This window comes from Crocuta crocuta, unplaced genomic scaffold, assembly GCF_008692635.1.
Source record: "Crocuta crocuta isolate KB4526 unplaced genomic scaffold, BGI_CrCroc_1.0 scaffold43, whole genome shotgun sequence".
Taxonomy (NCBI): Eukaryota; Metazoa; Chordata; class Mammalia; order Carnivora; family Hyaenidae; genus Crocuta; species Crocuta crocuta.
In genome coordinates this window covers 781,582-806,491 of record NW_027529429.1, presented here as the reverse complement: position 1 = coordinate 806,491, position 24,910 = coordinate 781,582, and the positions used below count along the sequence as shown (strand labels likewise).

Below are 24,910 nucleotides of genomic sequence, written 5' to 3'. Positions count from 1 at the left end.
AATGTCTTCTTCCATTCTGTAGATTGCCTCTTAGTTTTGTTGTTTCCTTCACTGTGCAAAAGCTTTTTATTTTGATGTAGTCCCAATAGTTTATTTTTGCTTTTGTTTCCCTTAGCACATAGTATATTTAATTTCACCAAGTGCTGCCAGATTGCTCCCCAGAATAACTACACCAGGATAACTATCTACCAACAGTGCATGAGAATGCTTGTTTTCTGCCACACCCCCCACATTTGGTATGGTAGAGGCAATAGAAAGTTATAAGAAGAATGGATTCTAAGGACAAATGTCTGGATTCATAAACTAGCTCTACCATTTTCTGACTTTATGACCTTGGATAATTTACTGAATCTGTGTCTGTTTTTTCATCTGTAACATGGAATAATAATAGTACCTATCTTATAGATACCAGAGCTTCTTAGGCATTAGTGGGTAGAGGTGGTACTCCCCCCCCCCACATTTCAGATATTTCCCCCTATTTCTGAATAAGGATTTCAAATTAGACTGAAAAGCTACAAAAATAAGTGAGTTTCAGGTGAGTTACAGAGGAGTAATCTGTGAAATTTTTGGTCTTTGGATTATTAGTGCATACTGTGTATACAGAGCAGATTCACAAATCTCCTTACAAGTTGGGATATGCAAAAAAAATTTATCTCCTTTCTTAATTACTGGCCTGATTTTCCTCACAAGTCTCACTTCTTCCACCACTCCACTGGATAGTAGTAGAGTCTAGAAATAAATTTAGTCTCTTCAGGTTTTATTTATTTATTTATTTATTTATTTATTTATTTATTTATTTATTAAATAAATGCTCAGAAAATTCTACCTTTACTCCTCTCCAAAGTGGCATAGAAGGGAGGCCTTATGTGGCATTTTGATATTAGAAGGAAGGGGTCCCCTGGCTTAATAAAGGTTTTTGGGTGTGCGCAAGCTGGAATCTTCTGGGTATGGCTGGCCCCGTCCTATACACAGGCATTCTGCCAACATCTGCTTCTAAAGCTGATGAATTGGTGGTCTCTGCTCTCAGGGTCTTGTGCCCCTTCCTGCCACTTTGGCCTCCTCTCAACAACCCTCTTTAGTGCTTCAGACCCCAGTGATTCTCTGCCTCATATTCTATCCAGCCAAAAGGGTCTCTGTTCAGTATCCATACCATAGAGGAGTCAAGGGACACTTCTTTCTGGCCATGCCACTCTGCCCTCTTAATGCTATTTGGGTCATGGTAGGTCCACACGGAAGAGCAGTTTTTTTCTAAAGTCTCAGTAGTGAAGAGGGCAAATGCCTCCTTGCCTTTAGTACCTCAGTTTACTCCTTCATCCCAAAGTCTCAGATGAGATTGATTTTGTCTCTACTTTATCTACCCGCATCCATCAGGACAGGTTGTGACCTGTTTCTCCCTTTTGTCATGTGTCTTCTTCCTTCCTTTCAGTATTTGGGACTTTGATTTCCTAGTGGGGTTTTAATTTATCTGGTCGACAATTTCAATAGTGAAATTGTTAAATCTGTAACATAGATTTACATAGCAGTCATTGTATTTGAGCAATGCAGTAATATGGTACTTATTTTATAATCCCTCATTGATTAAGTTTAATGACTTGGCTGGACATAATTCAGGAATGAATTTCCATTGATTATATCTCAATAAGCCCAAAATTGCAAAAATAAAAAAAAGAAGAAAATCCTACATAAAAGAGAAAAAAGCTGAATTTCCATCTAGAGAATGGCATGGTTTTGTAGGAAATGTTCCGTGCTAACCAATTTTAGATGGTTGCGCCCTGCTCCCACTGGAGGATAGATAGTAGTGACGGCATATATGGATAGAGGGCAGGGTTCATTTTTCCAAAGGACTTCTTTAACACTCTGCTAATCTACTCTCTTAAAGGAACAGCCATGCCTCTGGTTGACTGTGGGAAAGAAAAGGAAACGGTTTCTGAGGAAAGTGGAATTTTTTGCTCCTGTGCTCAGCCTTTTGTTAAAGGACTTCAGTTGCATCACAGTCACTGGTGAGGGGAGGCCCCGGAAGAGGTTGTGTGCCAGTGCTCAATATATACTGCCATTTGCATTACCTCCCACCATGTAGCTCATACCTAGCCATACAGTGAGGGAAGTAGGTTGTACCTAGTGAGCTTTGGTGCTCAGGAGCAAGGAGAGGAGCCCATGTAGGTCTTTAGCTCAGCTGTACAACTAACCCAACTTTTATCAGAAAAGTTTGTCCTGGGATAGCATGCAATCAGTTAATAATAACTGAACATATCAAAGCAGAACTCTTGATTCCCTCCCCCCAGCCAATTTCCCATCTCAGTTAATGACACTATGATCCACTCAGTTAGTTGCTCAAGCCTAAATCTTAGAGCCATCCTAGATTTGTCCTCTTCCTTCACTCTTCACATCCAGTCCATCAGCAAATCCTACTGGCTTTGCCTCCAGAATATTACCTAAATCCATCAATTCTCTGCTGTTGGGACTCTAATCCAAACTCCATTATCTTCCACTATTCTTGAAGAATTCTTGAAGAATTACTTCAAGCCTCCAAATATATGTTCTTCCTTGTAACTCTCGTATTTCTTCCACCCATCCACCATAGAACAGCTAGAATGATCTTTTCAAAATCCAAATTACATCATGTCCTCTGATACCTAATACTCTCTACTAGATTCCTCATGATTTTAAAAATAAAATACAAGATCATTATCACAAAAAGGCTCTATGTGACCTACCCTTTTCGATACCTTCCATCATTTTGCATCACCCTCCCCTTGTTCACCACACTCCAGCTACATGTCCTGTCCTGCCTCAAGACCTTTGCACCTATTGAAGGCTCTATCCAGAAACTCTTCCTAGATCCTCAAATAGCTCCCTTTACAATATTTAGGAAGCATCCCTTGACCACCCAAATTATACTAACTGCTTCCCTCTAGTCATGCCTTAACACATCAACCTCCTTAATTTTTTTTATAACAGAGAAATCATCAAATTTAACTTATCCATATGTTGACCTTTTTCTTCTCTGTCTTCCTGCTTTGGAACAACCTCATAAGTGCCAGGAAGAGCACGTGACCCAGAGGAGTGCTCAATAAGTAATTGTTGAAGGCATATAAAACCTTGTATCTTAATTTGGCTTTTGTTTTTTTATGTGTATGACTCACTGGGAGGATCCATCCCTGGGAGGGGATGACTGGTAGGGCCAGAATGAGGCATTCTCAGTAATACAAGTTAAGGCTTTAAAAAATAATTTTTAGTTCTTATGTTTTCTATAAAAATATCCCTTGTGGGAAAAAAAATGTATGTGTGTGTGTGTGTGTGTGTGTGTATCCATATCCCTTGTGGATTTGCACAAGTACTGAGACCACAGTAGAAAGCTGGGCAAGGATTCAGGATCCTGTGTATTAGCCATCCTCATCTGCCTAGAGCCTTGGATACATGACCAACACTAGGCCCATCTTCCCACAGGACACCCACAACCCCCTCTCAGGTGTGCACACTAGGGTTTCCCATTGACGTGTCAATTCTCCATGTGCACACCACCCTGCACTACTAAATCTCAGAAAACTTTCATTGAATCATCCCAACTTTATTTTGGTTGAGGGCTCATGGCAGGGGTGGGCTGCACACATGGACTCTCAGTTGGTCACAGGTGGCGGGGCTGAGCTTTGTGGGCAGGGGCAGGTACATCAGGATGTTCCTACTGTGCAGCCTAGTGATGCCTAGGGGCCCTTCCAAGTACACAGGACAGGAATATACAGACAGACCGGCTGGGGATGGCAGATCATTAGCGCCCTGGGCCTGGGCGCAGACGCTGACCGGAGGCAGAGGGCTGGGCTGGCTGGAGGTGCTGTTCTGCAGGGCCCCTGCTAATGGGTCCCACTCCGCATTCCGGAGCTGTAGCCCAATCAGCAGCAGCCCCATCTCTGGAACCGTAGGATTTGGGCCGTTCACCACCTGGGGGCGCCAGAAACTTATCAGGCAAGACTAGGACAGGACCTGGGGGTATGGGGGATCCGAGCAGATGGGGCTACTGAAGGGGTAAGATCACTAAGAGGCAAGATGGGGTAGTTGCACGATGTAATCAAGGATTTGAGGGGGCGGAAGTGTAAACAGAGAGATGGAATGAAGATACCTGGAGGTGCAAAGTGTTGCTGTTTAGCTCCTGACGTTTATGGGGGAGCCCACTGAAGTCAGAGCGTTGGCATTGAGGGAGATTCGAGCTGGGCACACGCTGGTGCAGAGCGGCTGTAGCAAAGGTAGCCTCCCAACGTAGTGACAGCAGGAGGCGGCGCGGGTGGCAAAAGGCTGATAGGTGAAAGGTGCGTCCTGGTACTTGGGCGTCGACGCCCAGGTAGCGAACCAACAGCTGCCCACGGCGGGACAGCTGTCGCAGCCAATGCCAAGGCGGCTGCGGGCCGGCAGGCGCATAGGGACGCCAAGGCGGGGGTAGGCGGCCAGTCCAGAGAGCGTGGGCCACGGCTGCACAGCGCCGGGAGGCGCACGGGGTCGCACCCGTCAGCTGCTGCAACAGGCAATCAAGGTCGCTTACCACCGTGCCCGCCAGGTGGCTCAGTTCCAGCACCTCGGTCTGGAGGAAGGCCTGCAGAGGCTGTTGCCGCAGCAGCACCCACCCGGCGCCAGGCTCTTCCGGGAGGGCGGTGTCCGAGAGCAAAGCCTGCAGTGACTCCAGCCTCCGCTTGGCCTGCACTAGGCGCTGCCGCAGCCACCTTTCAGCGCGCCGCGAGCCTCCTCGAGCCGCAGGAACCCATGAGGGTAAACTCTGCTGCAGTGCGTTCAGGAGAGCGCGACTCTTGCGTCGCAACAGCCAGGCCTGGGGGCCAGCACTCAGTCCGCAGCTCTGGGGTTCAGGAGGTGTGGGCAGTAGGTGCATCTGGGCCTTGCACTCTGCCAAAGCATCCAGTTCCCCTAGCTCTTGGAGGTGGAGAGGAGGGATGAGAGATAAGATGGACTCTACCTGCCCCAGACTCAAGGGAGTAGGCCTTCCTCTGACATATAAACCACCATCCCATAACTGTGTGAATATTGCCCCCTCCTATACCTTTGAAGGATGATGATCACATTCCTGAGAGAATGGCATGACAGGCACTGTTCCCTACCCCAACACAGATACCTGGCTGGAGCTTACCTGGGCTGGGCAGCAGGGTAGCCAGCAGATACTGGGGTGTGTGTGGTTGAGCCCAGCTCCTGCTGCTGGGGCTCAGGCACGCTTGTGTTAGGCTATTCAGGGTCTCCCTGTCCTTGCTGTCTCCCACAGGACCCCCATAGAAAACTGAAGCTGAGAATGAGGTCAGAGCCCCTCAGTTCTCTCCCCTCCAGTTTCCACCACCTCCCAAACCCAAACCCAAACCTCAGTACTCCGTCCCCCACCCCTTTCAGGGCTTTCCATGGGGACAGGAAAGTTCTCACCAGCCAGCTCCTGCATGGCAGCACTGGGATTGCTAAGGCTGGACCACAGCTGGTCTTGGATCTGAAGGACCTGGGTCAGGGTTGCTTGACTCCTGGGGGAGGGGAACAGGAACCTGGGTTTCAGAACCATTAGATGCTGAGGACTCTGGTCTTTCTAGGCTAAGCTCCCAACTCATAAGGGTTCATTAGTCATTTGCACTTACCACTTCCAATACAACTTGGGTTGTTGTTGTTGTTGTTGTTGTTGTTTTGTAAGTAGGCTTCATGCCCAGCCCTGAGCCCAACACAGGGCTTGAGCTCAGGACCTTTAGATGAAGACCTGAGCTGACATCAAGAGTCAGATGCTTAACCAACTGAGCCATCCAGGTTCCCTAATACAGCTTGCTTTTTAACTGAAATTATCATATGTCCCCCATACCAGCCATCCTATTGTCTTAGGTAGAAATCTGGGAGCCTCTCTTGAATCCTCCTCCTTCCTTACTCCATATTTACTGTCTATCTCTACTATAACTACCCTAGTCCCTATCACCCATACCATGGTCTTGTCCGTTGAGACTGCCAGAGCCTCCTTTAAAATTGCTCTGCTTGCCTCCAGCCCTATCCCATCTGATCCATTTTCCACACTGCAGTCAGTCAGAGTGATCTTTCCAACAGACAACTAGGATCACATTTCTTCTCCTACCTAAAACCCTCCAGTGTCTTCCCACTGTCCTCAGGATAAAATCCAGCTCCTTGCCATGATCTTAAAGGCTCTTTACCATAAGCCTCACCTCTCCCCACTCAACCCCCAGCATGCCCACCTCAGCCACACCGAAATCTCCCTACTGCTGAGGCTGGTTCCCTCTGCTCAGAAAGGCCCTATCTCCACCTGATCTGCCTCCGCTTCCAAGACTGAATTCAAAGTTAGATCTCACTCAAAGTCCTTGGAAGAGACTTTCTTAACTCCCCCCTGCCCTCACACTTTGGTGCTGCCCAGGCATGAATTAGTCATCCTCATCCAGGATGTGGAAAATGCACAGTGTTTGCTGAGTGACTGACCAAGCAAGATGGAAGCAGTCCCTTACCAGCGCCCTCTGTGTGCCTGCAACTTTGTTCCATAGAGCTGCCGGTGTAGCAGGAGGCCATGTAGGAGAACCAGAGGCAGTGTCCTGGTTAGGGATTGCACGTGCAGTCCTTGCTGGTCTAGTTCTATGCTGTTGATCAAGACGTGGCCCAGCTCCAGAGACTGGTCCCAGAAAACAGGCATGGAGTGCTGAGTCAGTACAGCTGGGGCAGAAGGAGAGTGCTGGGTCAGCACAGCACAGGTACCATCCTCCTCCAATCTGAGAGACTATAGCAGGGAGCTCCTCACCTGGTAAGGAAGCAATAGCCTCTGCAGGCAAAATAAGCCAAAGACGAAAATCTCTGTGGACAGTGGCCACGTTCCTGCTTGCAGGCTGGGCTAGAAGCAGTTCTAACTCCAGGTCCGAGACCACTAGGGGTCAGACATGGGGCTGAGATCAATCACTGTGTAAAGGGTCAGACGCAAACTTAGGGATCAGACTTGAGGCTCAGGGTTCGGGTGTCAGATACAAGGGACAGACTTGGAGTGAGGGGATCAGCCATGAGGCCTGAGAGAGTTCAAGGTCAGGCCAGGTACTGGATAGGGTCCTAGAAGCCATCTTTAGGTAGCAGACGCACCCCTGGTTCTGTCCAACAGCCTCCACAAAGGCTGGAGCAGCTCCTTTGGCCAGTGAGGCATCAGATGACAATTTTCCAGCACCAGCCAGTGCCCTTTGTGCATAGCCCTGCATAGAGTGCTAACTGTTACTGAGACTGGGTCCCAGGCTTCAGAGCCCAGGGCAATCACCTCCAGATGCTTCTGTCCCTGAAGACCAACAGAGAGGTGGCAGAGTAACTCAAAGTGATCCTAGGTGACCCAAGGGACCCAAGGTAATGCCACAAATGACCCCCAAAGTCCCTGAGTAAGCCAGAAAGATCGATGGAAATGCTGGGAGGGACCACCATACCCCATCTCAGCCCACAGAGGTCTGGTGTCTCTGTGGCCAAGCAGTGAGGCTCAAACCTGCTCATGCCTCGCAGCCAGTTTCTGGATGACAGTCAGGGGGTGCATGGTGGCTGTGGGGTGACCAGGTCGTGGCAACAAGATCAGCATGGGCTGAGTAGCCTGGCTGTGTTCGAAGGGTATGGTGGAGGCACCCAGGTTTTCATCCAGGGGCCGGCCCAGGAGGCTGGTGGTAAAGTCTGCCAGGGCCCCTGCCAGGCACTCGGGTCGCAGCACACGCCACAGAATCAGCTTCTGGAGGAGACTGAGTGGATCAGGCCCAGGCCCAGGCCCAGGCGCAGGACCCAGCACTGTGGATGACAGGGAAAGATAAGCCTGCCAAACATTGGAGTGGTGTGCCAGGGATGCACACAGCCCAGAAAATGGTGGCAGCAGCTCTAATATCCTACATTCTTGCCAGGCTCTCAACCCCAGCCAGGCTGGTCGAGCCACACTTGGGGTGCTATAGCCTGTGCTAGGAGAGGCTGCCAGGCCAGGCCAAAGCGCCAGCCTCTCCAGCTCTGGTGCCTTCCTTGCCACTTGCAGCAGAGCCAGAGCACCCAAAGCACCCACCAACGGTAATTGGGTCAGACCCAGTGCAGCCACAGTGCTGCCCAGTAGCTGGCGGGTCAGCTGTATTCTGAGGTACAGCAGATGCCTGGGCAGGTCCTCGGCTTGATGAATCTCACGCTGCTTCATGCTGTTCAGGGCCTGCTTGATGGCTGCTAGCCAGTCTTCTGGGTGCATACGGAAGAGTGGCAGCAGGTTCTGCAGTGGGCTAAGGGCCTTTATAATGGCCATTCCATGCCAGGCCACACGCCGATAGGGTGCCCACTGTACAACTTCCTGCAGTCTCATTTCTTCTAGCTCCTCGCAGTGGGCACGCAGTTGACATAGCTTTGCCTGGGCCCTCACCATGTCCCGCAGGAATTTGGCTGGTTTCTGATGTTTTGAGTTCTGGAGCAGCAGCATCAGCATCAGCCCCTCCTGCAGACAGTCACCTGTTCCATGGGTCTGAGTCTTTCTCACGTGGCCCCCAACCATCCACACTCATCTCTGCCCCCATATCTGGGCCCCTCCAGAGCTCATCCCTACACATAAGAGGACCCCCAGGCACCTCAGCAGCCTCCACAGCTTCATAGGAGTCCAGGGCTCTGATCTTTATGTCCTGCCAGCGGCTCTCAAGCTCGGGACATTCAATGCACACGATTTCGTGCAGCATCTGTTCTTCTAAGGTTTCCATGTTCAGGCTCAGATCCAGCACATTCAGCCCCTTTAGCAGGTCATAACCTAGCACTTTGGGTCACAGAGGGACATAGGAGATGCTTAACCCCTTGACAGAGCCAGGGGGTGGGGTGTGCAGGGAGTATGGCATCTTGCTGCAGCCCTGAGGCTGCTCAGGGCCAGACTGAGTGAAGCTAGAGACCTAGTGGGTCCACAGAGCTGCAGTGGCAACTTTCCCACTGGGGCTTACCTTTTCCCAAGGCACTGAGGGGGACAGTAGTGCTCAGATAGAGACAGAAGCCGGGCTGCACCCGGGGTGGGCTCAGGTCCTCCCGCTGCAGTAGCCATTGCAGTTCTTGACACCATAGGCCCAACTCCATGTTGGTCAGCAGCACAGGCAGGCCTATGAGGGGGAGGCAAGGACACCCTACCCACCATGCCACAGCCAGCCCCTTCCCCCATACAAAATCTGGCTCTGAGAAGCTCCCTCACGGCTAATAGGATTCTCTTAGGGCTCTTCAACAGAGTTAGTGCTTGGGTTAAGGATGAGAGCAGAGGTCAGGCTGGCGGTGAGAGGCTTATGGGGCCACAGAAGGGGAACATAGTGGGTGGGGACCAGTTCTCACCACTGGCAGCTGCCTCCTGGAGCTGAGGACCCAGCTCTGGGTCAGTGCCTGAGAGCACACGAAGGGAGGGAAGGGGCAGAGCCCCAGTCTCTGAGGCTGGCCTTGACCTCAGTCTCTCTATCTTCTCTTCCTCCTCCTCATGCTCTTGCCTGTTTCCCTCCTTCTCATTTTCCCTGTCTTCTGTCTTCTGCTCTTTTGTCTTGCCCTTAGTCATATCACTCTCTTCACTTTCGTCATCTTCTTCTTCCATGGCCTCTTCTTTTTCTTGATTTCTCACAAAGCCCATCCCTGTGACAGAAAGATGCAAAGGAGCTCCTCTAAGAGGATAAACTGGGCTTCTAGGGAACACCATTCACCCAAGGGCTCCATCCCTTGAGGGAAAGTCCACAGGAAGACACCTCAGGAAAGTCACTTAAGCTCTTTCTGACTCAGCTGTAACATGGGGTTGATATTAGTGGGTACCTCACGGAATTACTGCAAAGATGACATGAAATGATACATAGAGAGGACTCAGCTGGACATAGTAAGCACTCAACAAATGGTAGCTGTCATTATTATTTCTCTAAAACTCCAGGGAAAGGTTCTAGCTATCTCTGAAGTCAGCTCCATTTCTGTATTTCAGCAGGTTGGTTAGAAGAGTCAGTATATTTCTCCTTTTGCCTAAGCTACTTCTATCACAATGAAAAGAATCATTGCTAATATAGAAATCAGTGCCTGGAAGTATCAACTGCTAAGTGAAAGACCATAAACTGTGGAATTAGCCAACTCATGGGATATGGTATGGTGGACACAGATGGCTGGTTCCCCAGCTGCCTTCTCCTTTGCCTCCTCTACAGCAAGAGCTAGAAAAGAGAATATCTTTTTAAGTATTAAGAAATTTAGGAATTTTTAAAAAGCATTAAGCTTTAAGAAGTGGGCAAGTGGAGGTTGCTGGGTCCACGGTTTGGTGGATTCATTTCCTATTGCTTAACAAATCACCACAAATTACCTTAGCAGCTGAAAACAACATGTATTTGTTATGTTTGAGTTCAGAAGGTTAGAAGTCCAGCACAGCATGACGGGATGCTCTGCTTGGGGTTACACAGGGCTAATCAAGGCATCAATGGGAGCTGCAGTTCTAATCTGGGACTTGGGTCCTCTTTCAGGCTTACTGGTTTTTGACAGAATTCATTTCCATCTCACAAATTCCCTGTAACCCACTGCATCTTTCAGCCAGCAATAGTTCCTTGAATCCTTCTTTGTTTCAAGTCTTCTTGACTGTGTCTTCTTTCCTCCTTGCTTCGAAGGGCATATGTGATTACATTGGGCCCACCCAGATAATTCAGGATATATCTATCTTTTTTTTTATGTGTGTCTTTGTTTATTGTTGTTGTTTTAGTTTACTTACATATTTTGAGAGAGAGACAGAAAGAGACAGAGAGAGAGAATCCCAAGCCGGCTTTATGCTATCAGTACAGAGCCTGACCCTGGGCTCAAACTCATGAACTGTGAGATCATAACTTAAGCCAAGATCAAGAGTCAGATGCTTGGTCGACTGAGCCACCCAGGTGACCCCAGGATATCTCTATCTTAAGGTCAATTGATTAGTAAACTTATTTGCATTTGCAGAGTCTTTTGTGCCATGTAACAGAATTACAGGAGTAACAATAGAGGACAAAGGAGATGGGGGGCCAAAACTCTGCCTACCATATTTAGCTATCCAGACTTCTGGAAGATCTTTTGTTTTCCTGATGACAGGAACAGAAATGGCTAGCAGCAACTCTGACATGATGCTTAGAAGGATAGCACCCAATTTGGTAACAAGTTACTGCAAATATGGCGGCTGGAAAAATCAGAAACTTATTTCCTCATAGTTGTGGAGGCCAGAAGTCCACAATCAAGGTGTTGAGAAAGCTGTACTCCCTCTGAAGGCTTTAGGGAAGACTCTTTCCTTGCCTCCTCCAGCTTCTAGTGGTTCCAGAAGTTCCTTGGCTTGTGGCTACATAACTCTACTGTCTGTCTCCCTCTTCATGAAGCTTTCCCTTTCTGTACTTATGTCTTCTCTTTTTTCTAAGGACACTTGTCATTGGATTTAGGGCCAACTCAGATAATCTAGGGTGATCTCATTTCAAGGTTCTTAATTATATCTGCAAGACTCTTTAACATAGAGGTTTTGTGGGTTAGGATTCAACCCACTGCATTCAACCCACTATAATGTGATAAGCCAACATGCTAGGGATCATTGAGTTGACAGATGGAAGGATCTGGGTACTTGAAGGCAACACAGAAGCCCAGCGCCTGCTTATCTTATCTTAGTACTTCTTATAATATGAGATAAATAAATCCTTATTTCTTAAGCCATGGTAAGTTGGGCATCTGTTACTGATAGTGACAGCATTTCTAACTGATACAGCGAGTCAGTGGGGAGGAAATAAGGATTTTTCTTTTCTCTACTAGTATGTGTGGTGGATAAGAAGTTGGTTTATTTCATGGGATTTGGACCATATGCTCACTGAACTTCATTGGGTTTATTTTTTTTTTAAATATTTTTATTTATTTCTAGGATAGAGAGAGACAGCGTGAGCAAGGGAGGGTCAGAGAGAGAGGGAGACACAGACTCTGAAACAGGCTCCAGGCTCTGAGCTGGCAGTCAGCACAGAGCCCGATGCGGGGCTCGAACCCACGAACCGCGAGATCATGACCTAAGCGAAAGTCGGATGCTTAACCGACTAAGCCACCCAGGCGCCCGGAACTTCATTGGATTTAAAAGAAGGAATGTTAGCTACTTCCCTACTTAGATGAGAGAAACAACCCTCAGGGGGAAAAAAAAAAAAAACCTTTAAGAAAATTCCTTTCTGCTCATATCAAGCAATTTCAGACCAAAAATGATCAGATACTCATGTACCTTGCTGATTTATAAAGATGATTATCTACCTCATGTTGCATTGAATAGCAAATTATTGGCTATCAGAAGAGCCTGGAAAATCAGGGAAGGTAATTCTCCAGATCCATCTCAAGCACTTCTCTTTATGCATTCCCTGCTTGAAAAATTTAATAGCCTCCCTTCCCCCTTTTGATTTGGATATAGCTCCAAGTATTAGGGGCTACATCCCATGGCCAATTACCTTGAGTTTACTACTCAAACTATTTTCTTACTACAGCTCTGAGATGAGGGCCAAGGTTTAGCTACATGGCAATTAAGGTTTAGTCAAATTTCTCAAGTCCCCAGAACCAATGTTAAGAGAGAAGACAGAAAATAGGTTTTAAATTTGAGGAGGAGAGTGTACCAAGATTTCTAGCATTGTTAAAACCTAATAGAATCCTTACAAATGAAATCTGAAGGAAAAAAGGTAAGAGATTTAGTAGAATTAGCCAGAAAACCTCCATCTGGTAACAAGTGATCAGTGTTTGCTTAATTTGAAGGCAAATCCTAAGCTCCCATTCCATTCCAATAGGAAGTGGCTGTGTATGGCTGAACAGCTACAAACAGGACTCTTGCCCAATGTTCCTTTCACAGATAGCCCTGGTGACAATGGCTGTCCCAAGAACTCACTCTATAGCCAGTGAAGTGATGTTAATCATTTGCCTTCCTATCTCTGTCCGGCATTACACAGTACATGCTAAAGACTAATTATATAAGTGCGTGTTGCTTACCCTTACCCAGTTTCTAAACAGCAAGTTTACCATAGTTATCTTGATTTGATTTTGCTTCACTCTGCATATCGAATGTACTGCTATAGTGAGAGTGAGTGTGTACTCTGTCATAGGTTACAGAATCACAAAGAGCCACATCTAGCTCTGATCAATAACAATGAACACTGTTCACAGCTCCTGGACTCAGAACTGGATTCTGCAGCTAGATGTTTCTTCATTGTGTCCCTGACTAAATTCACTTACAGTTGCACATGTGGTGGTTATATGCCGGGTATTTTCATAATGGCATATGGGCACAATGGAAGGTGTGCTGGACAGCCGAGGAATGGGATGTAATAATGGTAGCAGTAATACAGTAGTAGTAATACTAACATTTTTGAGAAATTATTTTTAGGCACAGTGTGAACCCTTTTTATATGAATTATCTTACTTAATACAATGTTTTATGAGATGGGTATAATTAAGATGCTAATTTTATCAGCAAATAAATTTAGGCTTAGAGAGATTAAGTACCGAGTCTTGGTTTGCACAGCTGGCAAAGGACGGGTATTTGACCCAGATAGTCTGATTATAGAACCCATGTAACAGATCACTTTATTATGTACTTTCCATTGTAGGTGTCTATTACTCTCCCCAGTGCAACTGCCAACCCCTTCTGGGAAATAAACACCCTATTCTCTTTCCCCTACCCAACACCCTTGCTCCCTTCCCCTAGGAAACATCTCCTTCTACACTCCATCCAGATAGGTCTCTGCTCCAAGCAGAGATAATAGAAATATTTCCCCAGAATTCCTGAACATAGGATAAATTTCGATAGTAAGGAAGGCTCTGAGTTGTAGGCCAAGTTTCTAAGAATGCTGAGCAGACTAGGGAAGTGGAAGATCATGGACTGGTCAGACATGTAGAGTCAGAATCATTGCAATATAGGTCCCAATATGCAAGTGTGACCTAATTTATAAATATCATGTAGACCGATGAAATTTAGGATATGCCGGCCACAAAAATTTAGTGTGTTAATTATGAAAGGGAGGACCATATGTGGCTGAGTGTTGGTGGTTCAGATACCTGAGAAGGAGAAGCATTATGTTTTCATTATCCCTGGCTTTACATCTGCACTTTACCTGGACCTGGGGCCAGGCATCTAGTCTCTTGCAGAGGCAGAGGATTCAGCCAGATGGGGGCCTGGTTGCTGGGGTCAAGCAGCAGCGGACAACGGCAGCTGGAGTAGTGGGTGCGGCTTCTCAGGAGCAGGCCTGCCAGACGGGCTGACTTTGCCTGAGGCTTCAGGTCTCGGTCCCATTGGAACTGTTCAGATTTGGAGCTCAGCAAGGTCAGAAGGTTGAAGGGAGAGCGTGTGGAGAGCAGGGGGTTCTTTGGTGGCACCATGGCAGATTTCTGCTTCTGTTTCAGGGCCTGTGCCACATCATCTGGGCCCAGGGGCTCCTGGAAGCCCCTGCACAGAGCCAGCCACTTGTCCAGTAGCTCCTGGCGCCGCAGTGCTGGGAAAGGACCCAGGTAGACGACAGCAGCTGAACACAAAAGGGCATCCCCAAACATGGTTGTGCAGTGGCCCTTCAGCTTCTGGCATGGAAGGGAAGAGCAGAAGGCACGGAGGCTGGTGAGGAGGGCGCAGGCAGAGAGGGTCTGGCAGAGAGGGAGCGAGGCAGGGTATGCAGGAAAGCATGGCAAGGAGGGCAGTGGGACAAAGGGAGGCAGTGCAGGCGCAGGGAGGAGCAGGGTTGTTGGGGGCAGTGGGACAGAAGTGAGCTTTGGGAGAAGACCGGGAAGGGGCTGGTTACCTGGAGCTCTGTAGTCCAGGAGTGCCTGGGTGTGAGCAGTGCAGCCTTTATGGGCCACTTGTGATATTGGCCACACTTAGCACGACTGAGATTCTCCATCACACGATTGTGTGAAACCCAGGAGTCTTCCAATTTGTTGATCAGATCCAGTTTGTGCTCCAGGGTCTCCTGGGCCTGGAACTGCTGGTGGCCCAGGCGGGCCTGCTCCCGAGCCAGCGTGGCCTCTATCTGCCGCAGCAGCAGGCCGGTGGGCAGTCCGCGACGCTGTGCCAGCCCATAGCGCAGGACGGCCCAGAGCCAGGCTGCCAGGCTCGCTGCAGGTATGCTCACTGCCTGCAGAGCTGCATCACTCATACCTGGAGCCTTCAGAGCTTTGGCTAACGTTATCATCTCAGAGTCTGTCATCTTCTCTTTGGGGAAGAACACCAGCTCCTGGTAAAATGTGTTAAGAGGGGGTAGGGGCAGACACAGGTGCTCTGGATCTGGCCCCAACAGCCTCATTCTGCCAAGTCTCCCCTTTGTGCCTCCGCTCTCCTCCTCAATTGTGCTCCACATTCCCTACCTGATAAAAATCCTCGGTGCATAAGAGCTGCTTGGCACTGGCCCAGCCTGTTTCACAGTGGAACAGGTTGCACAGGGCGTCGGTCACCCGGACCACAGATTCAGGTGGTGCTCGATAGCTCCGTATCTCCTCAAAGTCGGCCACCTGCAGCTGGCTCAGAGGCCCCAGGAATGCCTTGCCCATCTAAATGAGGAGATATGCACTCTTGAAGTGAGTTTCCTAAGTTTCCTCTTCCTTCAAGGTGTTGCCAGGAGCGATCACCTCTTCCTAGGAGTTCCCATGAAGGACCATTCCTCAAGCCATCATCCTACTTTGCCCCTCCCCCAGGAGACTCCATGACAAGTCACCCCATTCTCTCCTTTGGGCATTCCATGAAGGGTTGTCCCCTCCCAAGAAAAGAGCATCTGGAAGAGCTCACCTGCTCCAGGAAAGCCTCATACTGAGCCCGCAGGACATCCCGCTGCTTGATCAGATTCTTGATGAGGTCCTCCTGCTGCTGACACTCCACCAGCTGCCGCCTGTACAGCAGCTTGTCTTGCTCTAGCTTCTGCTGAACTAGGTGGAGGTTCTGCAAACAGAGGTCCAGGCTCTGCAGCCCCGGATCCTGGGCCACATGGGATTACCCCAAGGGGAGCCCTGTGGGCTGGGGACTGCAGCATACTGCTCACTTGATATTCAGGAGACCAAGCTGAACTCCACATAGGCCACAGATAAAGATTGAGCCCTGGAACTGCCACTTACTGGTCTATGACTTACACACTTGGTAATGCAGCTCCCAGTGGGTGACTGCTTCTTCTTAACTGCCACACGGCCCCAGGCAGTCTGACTCCAAAGCCCACATGTGTACCATTATGCTACACTCTTTAATCTTACTTGACCCATTAGTGGCTTTTGTCATACAAGACAGTCCCCTCCCTCTTGAAATATTGTCCTCCCTTGACTTTCGTGACCCCGTGTACTCCTTTGTCTTTCTCCAACTTTTGTGGCCGCTCTTTCTCAGTCTCCTCCTCTATCATCCCTTCAATATTCCACAGCAATGTTTCAGGGCCCCCTTACCTTCTCATCCTACACTTCTATGTGCCCTCCGTGTTTCCTCCATGTTTCTATGTGCTTGCCATGTTTTACACATGGTTCTGTGCTACTCACTGGGGCACTTTGCTTTCTCTAGAAAGTCTTAATACTTCAGAGCACTCTGAACTTTGTGATAACACACTGTTTTGTAATTGCCTGGCTGAGTCTAAATGTTCCAGCACACTAGGCACCATGAAGGCAAGGACAGTGCCTTATCTTTGTTATTGAGGAGGAGCTCTCATTTATTGAACTCTTACTATGTGCCAGCACTTAAAAACCTTTTTTTTTTTTAAGGTTTACTCATTTTTGAGAGACAGAGATAGATGGAGCATGAGTGGGGAAGGGGCAGCGAGAGAGGGAGACAGAATCTGAAGCAGGCTCCAGGCTCTGAGCTGTCAGCACAGAGCCCGATGTAGGGCCTGAACCCAGGAACTGCAAGATCATGACCTGAGCCAAAGTCGGCCACTTAACCGACTGAGCCACTCAGGTGCCCCTGTGACAGCACTTTTAAATGCTTTCCATGTAAGATGCCATTTAATCCTCATCCTAACCTGTCTGGATCGTACTTTTCTCATCTGTAAAATGGGAAGGATAGCCACCCAGAAAGTTGTGGCAAGGATTCTACTGACCTATCTATCTAGATGTAGACACCAATGTAGACACAGGCACCAATATTAATGAGTGGCTGGACCAAAAAAAAAAAAGTGGAGTTCCATTTATTTTTGTAGAGTACAGTAATGAATAAATGAGTCAATGGAATATGAGAGAAAAGGGAGATGGAGGGCTCCAGAATGACTCTTGGAATTTGGCTTAAGTGACTAAGTGGATGGTGATGCCATTTCCTGGGGTGGGGAACACTGAAAGAAGTGCACACTATTATGTCTGTTGAGTCAATGGCCAAGGGATCTGACACTGAATGCCTCTGATACTATGAACATCTCTCTCTCCCTCTTTTAAGATTATATTTTTAAGTAATCTCTACACCCAGTACAGGACTTGAACTCACAACCCCGAGATCAAGAGTCACATGCTTTTCCGACTAAGCCAGCCAGGTGCCTCCACTCTGAACATCTCTTATCTGGAAATTTGGGCTTCTTATGTTGCACTTTCATATAACTGACTCAAAGAATAATAGCATCTTTAAACCAGATCAACAATTCCTGGTATTAATCACTTTGGGAAATGGCAGGACCCAACACAAGAAACTGGTATTTGTAAAACATTGGAGTGGGCATTTCTGTCCCCCTGTGAATTTTTTTTCATGTTAATGAGTCTTGAGGTTTTATCTAGACCCTTGGTGGTGGATGGTAGGAGGCTACCAGTACTGCAAGAACTCCAAAATCATTTACAGAGAACACGATGACAACTATGCATGTAGATACTGGAAGCGATGCCCACAGAGTTGCACAGCACTGGGTAATATCCCTGAGGCACCCAGCAAAAGAGACAGACTGGCCACTGGGAGCTGTATGGCCTGAAAGCCCAGTAGAGGGGATGCATTTGTCTGTGTGTGAGTTGACCACTATTTCGCTTCTCTGCGGCAATCCCTGAACCTTCACCAAAGCCTTGTGTAGCAGGAAGAAATGGAAAAGCTATTTCAGAATTCTCTCTTATGAAGAACAAAATGAGATTTATGGTTGGACTAGAAAAATATTTCTTGTTACCTGAGAATTGTATTGGGGGAGTTCTAAAGGAAAAGTGGGGTGGCTGAATAACATTGTGGAGTGGGCATGGGGAGAGGGAGGAGAAGAGAAGAGCTGGTTACTGGGAAATGCCCTGTGGAGGATGACTAAAGAAATTCAGGACATTGAGGTCAGTCTCTGGTTCTGGTCTAAAATCTAAACTGCCCCTCTGCCATCGCCCATCCACATTTCCTCAGTGTACACGAGAGCCGTGTGTAGTTGGTGCTTTTGTGCAGGGAAGAGGTGCAGAGACAAAGCTGTATGGGAGAAGAGGATGGTTATAAGAGGTGTACCAATGAGTCATGATAGAGAATCCAGGAGAACAAGCAATAAGAGTAGAGGTGACCATGAGACTGTAATCTCTGCCCTGTCCCCAGTGAGAATCCATGGAGATCTTGGGAAGCACACGGAACTTCCCACAGTCAAGGTACATACTGAGGACACCAGAAGCAGACACTGGGGTTTCATGTGTTTAGAGGAATCAGCCTGGTCTCAGCTGTGCCATGGGGAACTTTGAGCCAAACCTCTAAAGGAGGTGGCAGCAGGGACTAAAGAGATCCCCTGAGGAAAGGAGTACTCTTGAGAGATAAGAACTGAGGTTCAGGGGCACTTGGGTAGCTCAATAGTTATGAAATGTCTGGCTCTTGATTTTGGCTCAGATCATGATCTCACGGTTCATGAATTCGAGCCCGGTTGGGATGCTATCTCCCTTGCTCTCTGCCCCTCCCCTGCTTGCTTGCTCTCTCTCTCTCTCTCTCTCAAAATAAATAAAAATAGACTAAAAAAAAAAACCCAGCTCTGAGGTTCAGTCTGGTTGGTTTCTCCGAAGTCCCCCTTTGGGCTGCTGCTTTGACCCTACTGTGCATACCTCATAATCTTCTCCCCTTTTACCTTGTGAGAGGTTTTCAGCAGCCATTCCAAGTTATAGACGAAGTTGGTGTGGGCAGTGTGCTTATCCATAAGCATTCTCAGATTTTCCAAGGCATTTTGGATCCTGGAGATACAATACACCAATCAGTGAACCCAAGGAAACAGGAGGTGTAGTGTGGGAAATGAGGCCACTCACCGTTGGGCCTTCTTCTTAATCTGCAGACTCATCTGTCGCTGCAGCAGCACAAAGGTGTCCAGAAAGTCTAGGAAGGTCTTGGGGGTGACTAGTGGCAACTCAGGGCATAGATGTCCATGGTAGCTGGCAGCCGAAAGGTGGATGAGAGCCATGGCTTTGGCCACACTGGGAACTGACGCCTGGAGGTCTGGACACTTCAAGGAGTCTGAAATGGGCATGACTTTAGCCTGGGTTTGTGAACTTGTAGGGGAATGAGGAAGAAAAGGGACCCTCTTCTGATTCAGGAAGGGGTGCAGAAAAGGTGAAGGGGGTCACTAGGTTCTAGGGAGAGAGAGAGAGACTGACCTGAATCCTCATTAAAACCTGGTTGGGATGAGTAGCGAGAACAGGTAAAAAGGGCTCACCATCATCAATGGATAGATTCTGAGCACCCTTCAGGTAGTGCTGGCCCACACTGATCAAGGAGTCTTGGTCCCAGGGTTCATAGCGGTCAATGCTAGCAACGGCCAGTTGAAGAAGCCTCAGGTAAAGGGTGGAGGGCAGCTGTTCACGGGTCTGGTCATCTCCAATAAGGATGAACATGTGCAGGTGGTTGCACACTTGCTGGTAGAACCTGTGGGCCAAGGGCTCAGATACTGTCCTCCCCTTTATCCCTGTTTGCCCATCTAGGCCCCAACCCCAAACCTGACCCCTTAGCCCTGATCTGAGCCCTCACAGCAGCTCTTAGATTTCTTCTTGGCCTTTTGGCCAGGACAGAGCAAGAGCAAAGCAGCTCCTAGTATGCGGTTCTTGGCCTCACCTATGAAACAGTATTTCCTTCTTGATGTTCTGCTTGACATTGAGGTTCTCCCTGAGGTAATGTTCTTCAATACTTTCCAGATCTGCCTCTGTGTACTGGTCAGGGAAACTGCCCGAGGTTGCCAAAGCCAGCAGACGATGAAGGGTAGTAAGATCCACACCCTTGGGCACCAGCAGGGCCACTGGCTGGCCTAACATGCCAGCATGCCAGCTGGCATCCTGTAGACACTGGAGAATAGCCTCCTCTGAGCCAGATGGCAGATGGAAAAGGCGGGCCTGATAAATGCTAGCTGCCAGAGTGATGGCAGTACGGCGCCCAGTGCCCAGAGCCCCTGAGAGCAGTAGGCCATGCTGCCGGGGCCTGGCCAGCACCCGGACCAGGCGGGCCACGTGCTTGGCCATGGCGTGGCACCAGGCAAGGGAAGCGTTCAACTTCAGCTGAGCAGCTGTGATGGACAGCTGCTCCTCCAGGCTCTCCCACTGCCGTTCCAGGTACAGGGTGGGGCTCTCAGAATTGGACCCTAGTGTCAGCTCCTGACTGAAGACCAGGTCGGAAGGCTTTTCCCAGGGACAGAGTAGTAGCACTGGTAGCAATAGAGGTGAGACCCGGTCCATCTGGGCCATTTTCTGCCACCGACTCTTGTTTCTGTGTAACTGAACTTTGTAGCTGGAGGCCTTTGTGCCTTCCTCCTGACTTATCTTCTGACTTACAACTTCTGTGCTTTCCTTCTTTACTGGTGTTGTGGAAGGTGCTAGACCTGAATCATTGAAGGGTAAGCCTGTGGTGACCCGATGGCCATAAGGGTCATCCTCCTCCTCTGTCTCACTGCCACTATTGCTTAAGTCCTCCCACTGGGCCAACTCCCCTTCAGATTCCACTTCAGGCACCCTCTCTTCCTCATCTTCTTCCTCCTCCTCATAGCCCTTGCCTCTGTGCTGGGGTGGTGGCCCACAGCAGAAGACACTCTGAGCTACTTCTAGGAGCAGGTTGGCACAGTAGGAGCGTTCCCTAGGGCTATCCAGCCGGTCACAAAAGGTCCTCTGTGCCTCATGCAACCAAAGACGCACCATGTTGCGCATGGCCATCATGATTGTCAGGCGGGTGCCACGCAAGCCTGACACCCTGCGCAAGTGCTCCTGATGGTTGGGACAGTCCAGAAGACCTCTGGAGCCCATCCTGGTTGGCAGCAGCTGCAAGCTGCCCAGTAGTTGGCTCACAGAGTGCAGGGAGAAGCGGTAATGCGGGTGGAGTGGGGAAGGCATAAAGCATTTGCCCACAGCCTCACAGGCTTCCACTGAGGCCTGGACCAGAGCTTTCGCTAGAACCCCCTCCCGTTCCACAGAGGGAAAGCGCTCAAGCCAGGCCTGGATGCTAGGTGTGTGCCTGCTCAGCAGGATGGCCTGGGTCATACTACCCAGGGCCAGCACTGTGAAGAGTCTAAAGAGACGTGGGCACAGCGGGCGCTCACAGAAGCCTGGTACTGTGGCAGTGGCAAGGAAGTTGACTAGAGGCTGCAGCGTCTGCAATTCCAAGGTGCTGTGGGCATACACCGTGCCATCTATGGCCTGGCGCAGAGTCTCCAACACTGGCTGGCAGCTCTTCTCTGGGTCTGTGGGACATTAAGACTGACAGTGAGGACATGCAGGCGCGCACATTACAGTGTCACCCTGTTTCTCCTATTCCTGCTTCCCTGGGTTTACTTCTGGCACACAGAGGGTTCTAAAGGAATTTTGTACACCGCATGTGCCAGGACTTGGTCACGGCTGAATACATTGTTCTCACTCCCACACACCCTCCCTAAAAGCGAGAAATTTTTTCTTTCTTCTCCCTGCAAATCCTACTTCTGTGACCAATTATTCATTAACAACAGGAAGTTTGGAAGCTGGGACGGATGGAAGCCTGATCTGACACAATAGGGAGAAAGTGCAGTAATCACAGTCAGAGAGAGGAGTTCCCGCATGCACACTTCTGTGAAGTCAGTGTTAAGGTATGATTTATGTAAAATAAAATGTACACATTTTAAATGTATAGTTCATAAGTTCTGACAAATGTGCACACCTATGTAACCGCTTCTCCAATGATATTTGGAACATTTTCATCACCTCAGAAAGTTCCCTCATGACCCTTTGCAGTCAGTCCCCTACCACACTGTACCAGGAACTTCTATCTGATCTGATTTCTATCACTATTGCTTAGCTTTGCCTGCTCTAGAACTTCATATAAAGGGAATCATATTGTATGTAGTTTAGCACGTCTGGCTTCTTTCACTTGGCATGATTCTGAGATTCACCCATGTTTCACCTGTATCAGTTTGTTCTGTTTTATTGGAGTAGTATTCCATTATAAAGATACCACAACTTGTAGACCCACTGACACGCTGATGGGCATTTAGGTTGTTTCCAGGTTTTGACTGTGCAGAATAATGCTGCCACAGGTGCTCTTGGCTACTCACAAATCTTTCTTTTGTGAAGTATCTATTCTTTTATCCACTTTTAAAAATGGAGTTTGTCTTTTTATTGAGTTGTAAGAGCTTTTTTTATGTATTCTGAGTATAAGTCCTTTGTCAGATATCGTATTTCTGCCTGTGGCTTACTTTTTCACTTTCTTAACAGTATCTTTTGAAGGGCATAGGTTTTTTAATTTTCACAAAATCCGATTTTTGAAATTGGTATGACATTTTTGTAATTAGGTAAGAAATCATTGCTTCTAACCAAGGTCATACAGATTTTTCTCTAACATTTTTTGTAAAGTTTTATTGTTTTAGCTTTTACATTTAGGTCTTTAATTGATTTATAATTAATTTTTGTCCATGTCATGGGGTAGGATTCAGCGTTCCTTTTTTTCACCAAACAGTTATGTAGTTGTTCCAATTCCTTTCACTGAAAGGACTTTACTTTCCCCCATTGAATTATTTTGGCACATTTGCTGAAAACCAATTGACTATATATGATTATATCAGATTCTCTGTTTTATTCCATTAGTCTGTCTGTATCCATGTCTTTATACAAATACCCCACTCTCTTGAAATAAGCCTTGAAATAGTGTTAGCCTTTCCACTTTATTCTTCTTCTTCAAAGTTGTTTTGGATCTTCTAGGTCTTTTATGTTTCCATATAAGTCTCAGAATACGCCTATCAATTCTGTCATTTTCTACCAAAAAACCACAAAAAACCCCAAACCTGCTCAGATTTAGATTGGCATTCCACTGAACCTATAGATCAATTTGGGAAGAAGAATGAGCCCTTTAATGACATTGACTCCTTTGACCCACGAACATGGTATATCTCTTTATTTATTTAAGTATCTTTTATCTCAGCAATATTTAGTGATTTTCAGTGTACATCTCTAAATTTATTCCTAAATATTTTGTTTCAGATGATATTTTAAACTACAGTTAAAATTTTTGATTGCCAGTAGTTTGTTGCTAGGATATAGAAATACTTATGATTTCAATAGATTGTATCCTATGACCCTGCTAAATGAAATACACTTTATTCATCCTAGCAGTTCTGTGGGGTTGTTTTATTGTTGTTGGTGGTGGTGTAGGCTACTCAGGATTCTCTGTAGAAAATCATGTTGGGGTGTGTGGGTGGCTCAATCGGTTAAGTGTCCGATTCTTGATTTCAGCTCAGGTCATGATCTCACACTTCATGAGCTCGAGCCCCACATCGGGCTCTGTGTTGAAATTGCAGAGCCTGCTTAAGATTCTCTCTCCCTCCCTCTCTCTCTCTGCCCCTCCCTGGCTTGCTGTCTCTGTTTCAAAAAATAAACATTAAAAAATTAAGAAAAAATAAAATCATGTTATATGCCAGTAAATACAGTATTAGTCTGTCTTTTCCAATTTTAAAGGATTTTATTTCTTTTTCTTATTGCACTGATGTGGGTCTCTGGTGCAACACTGAATAGAAACAGTGAAAAGTGGACGCTATTGCTTTGTGACTGATCTTATAAAGTGTTCAATATTTCACTACTAAGTATGTAATTAGCTGTAGGTTTTAATAGATGCCCTTCATCAAACTGTGAAAGTTCCCTTCTATTCCTAGTTTGCTGAGAGTTACCATAAATAGTGTAGAATTTTATCAAGTGCGTTCTCTTTATCTATTAAGATGATCTTACATGTTTTCTCATTTATTGTTAATGTCACAAATTACACAGATTTTTGAATGCTGACTTAACTTTACATTCTGGGAATATAGTCTATTTGATCACAATGCACTGCTTAAACTACATCCCACAGATTTTGGTATGTTTTGTTTTCATTATTATTCAGTTCAAAATATTTTCTAATCTCCCTTGTGATTTCCTTGATGCATGAGTTATTTAGAAGTGTGTGGTTTAATTCCAAAGAATTTGGAAATTTTCCAGGTGTATTATTGTTATTGAGTTTTATTATTGTAGTTCAGAAAAAATATTCTACAAATTGTAATCCTTTGAAATTTGTTGAGACTTATTTTATAGCCCGGCGTTATTATTTATCTTGGAAAATACTCCACATACACTTGAAAAGAAAGTGCCTCTTGCAATTGGTGGGTATGATGTTCGGTAAATGTAAATATAGTTGATAGTGTTATTTAGATCTATATCCTTATTTCCTCTTTCCTGTTCTATCAGTTATTGAGAGGAGTATTAAATCTCCTACAGTGATTTTGGGCTTGCTCTTTGTCCCTCATTTCTATCCATTCTTTTTCTTTCTTTGTTTGTTTGTTTATTTAATTAATTAGTTTTGTTTATTTACTTTAGAGAGAGAGACAGAGCATGAGCAGTGGAGGGGCAGAGAGAGAGGGAGACACAGAATCTGAAACAGGCTGAGCCATCAGCACAGAGCCTGATGTGGGGCTCGAACCCACAAGTTATGGGATCATGACCTGTGCCGAAGTTGGATGCTTAACTGCAGAGCCCAATTTAGGGCTTGAACCTACAAGCCATGAAATTGTGACCTGACCTGAAGTTGGACTTCAGAGCCACCCAGGCTCTTTTTCTTTGTATGTTTTTAAGC

The 24,910-nt window shown here is 47.1% G+C and overlaps 1 protein-coding gene across 1 annotated transcript in view; it reads right to left on the bottom strand.

The window, feature by feature from the left end:
- Positions 1-3,557: 3,557 nt before the first annotated feature.
- DNHD1 (dynein heavy chain domain 1) overlaps positions 3,558-24,910 on the bottom strand; it is a 78,118-nt gene continuing 56,765 nt past the window's right edge. Inside the window, 19 exon segments of the mRNA XM_077759548.1 lie at positions 3,558-3,936; positions 4,115-4,914; positions 5,129-5,278; positions 5,410-5,501; positions 6,474-6,675; positions 6,761-6,883; positions 7,090-7,276; positions 7,475-8,440; positions 8,571-8,749; positions 8,928-9,080; positions 9,304-9,591; positions 14,058-14,517; positions 14,736-15,167; positions 15,298-15,480; positions 15,716-15,865; positions 18,942-19,044; positions 19,117-19,321; positions 19,521-19,729; positions 19,916-21,524. Coding sequence (XP_077615674.1) covers positions 3,586-3,936; positions 4,115-4,914; positions 5,129-5,278; positions 5,410-5,501; positions 6,474-6,675; positions 6,761-6,883; positions 7,090-7,276; positions 7,475-8,440; positions 8,571-8,749; positions 8,928-9,080; positions 9,304-9,591; positions 14,058-14,517; positions 14,736-15,167; positions 15,298-15,480; positions 15,716-15,865; positions 18,942-19,044; positions 19,117-19,321; positions 19,521-19,729; positions 19,916-21,524 — 6,842 coding nt within the window. The 3' untranslated portion in view covers positions 3,558-3,585.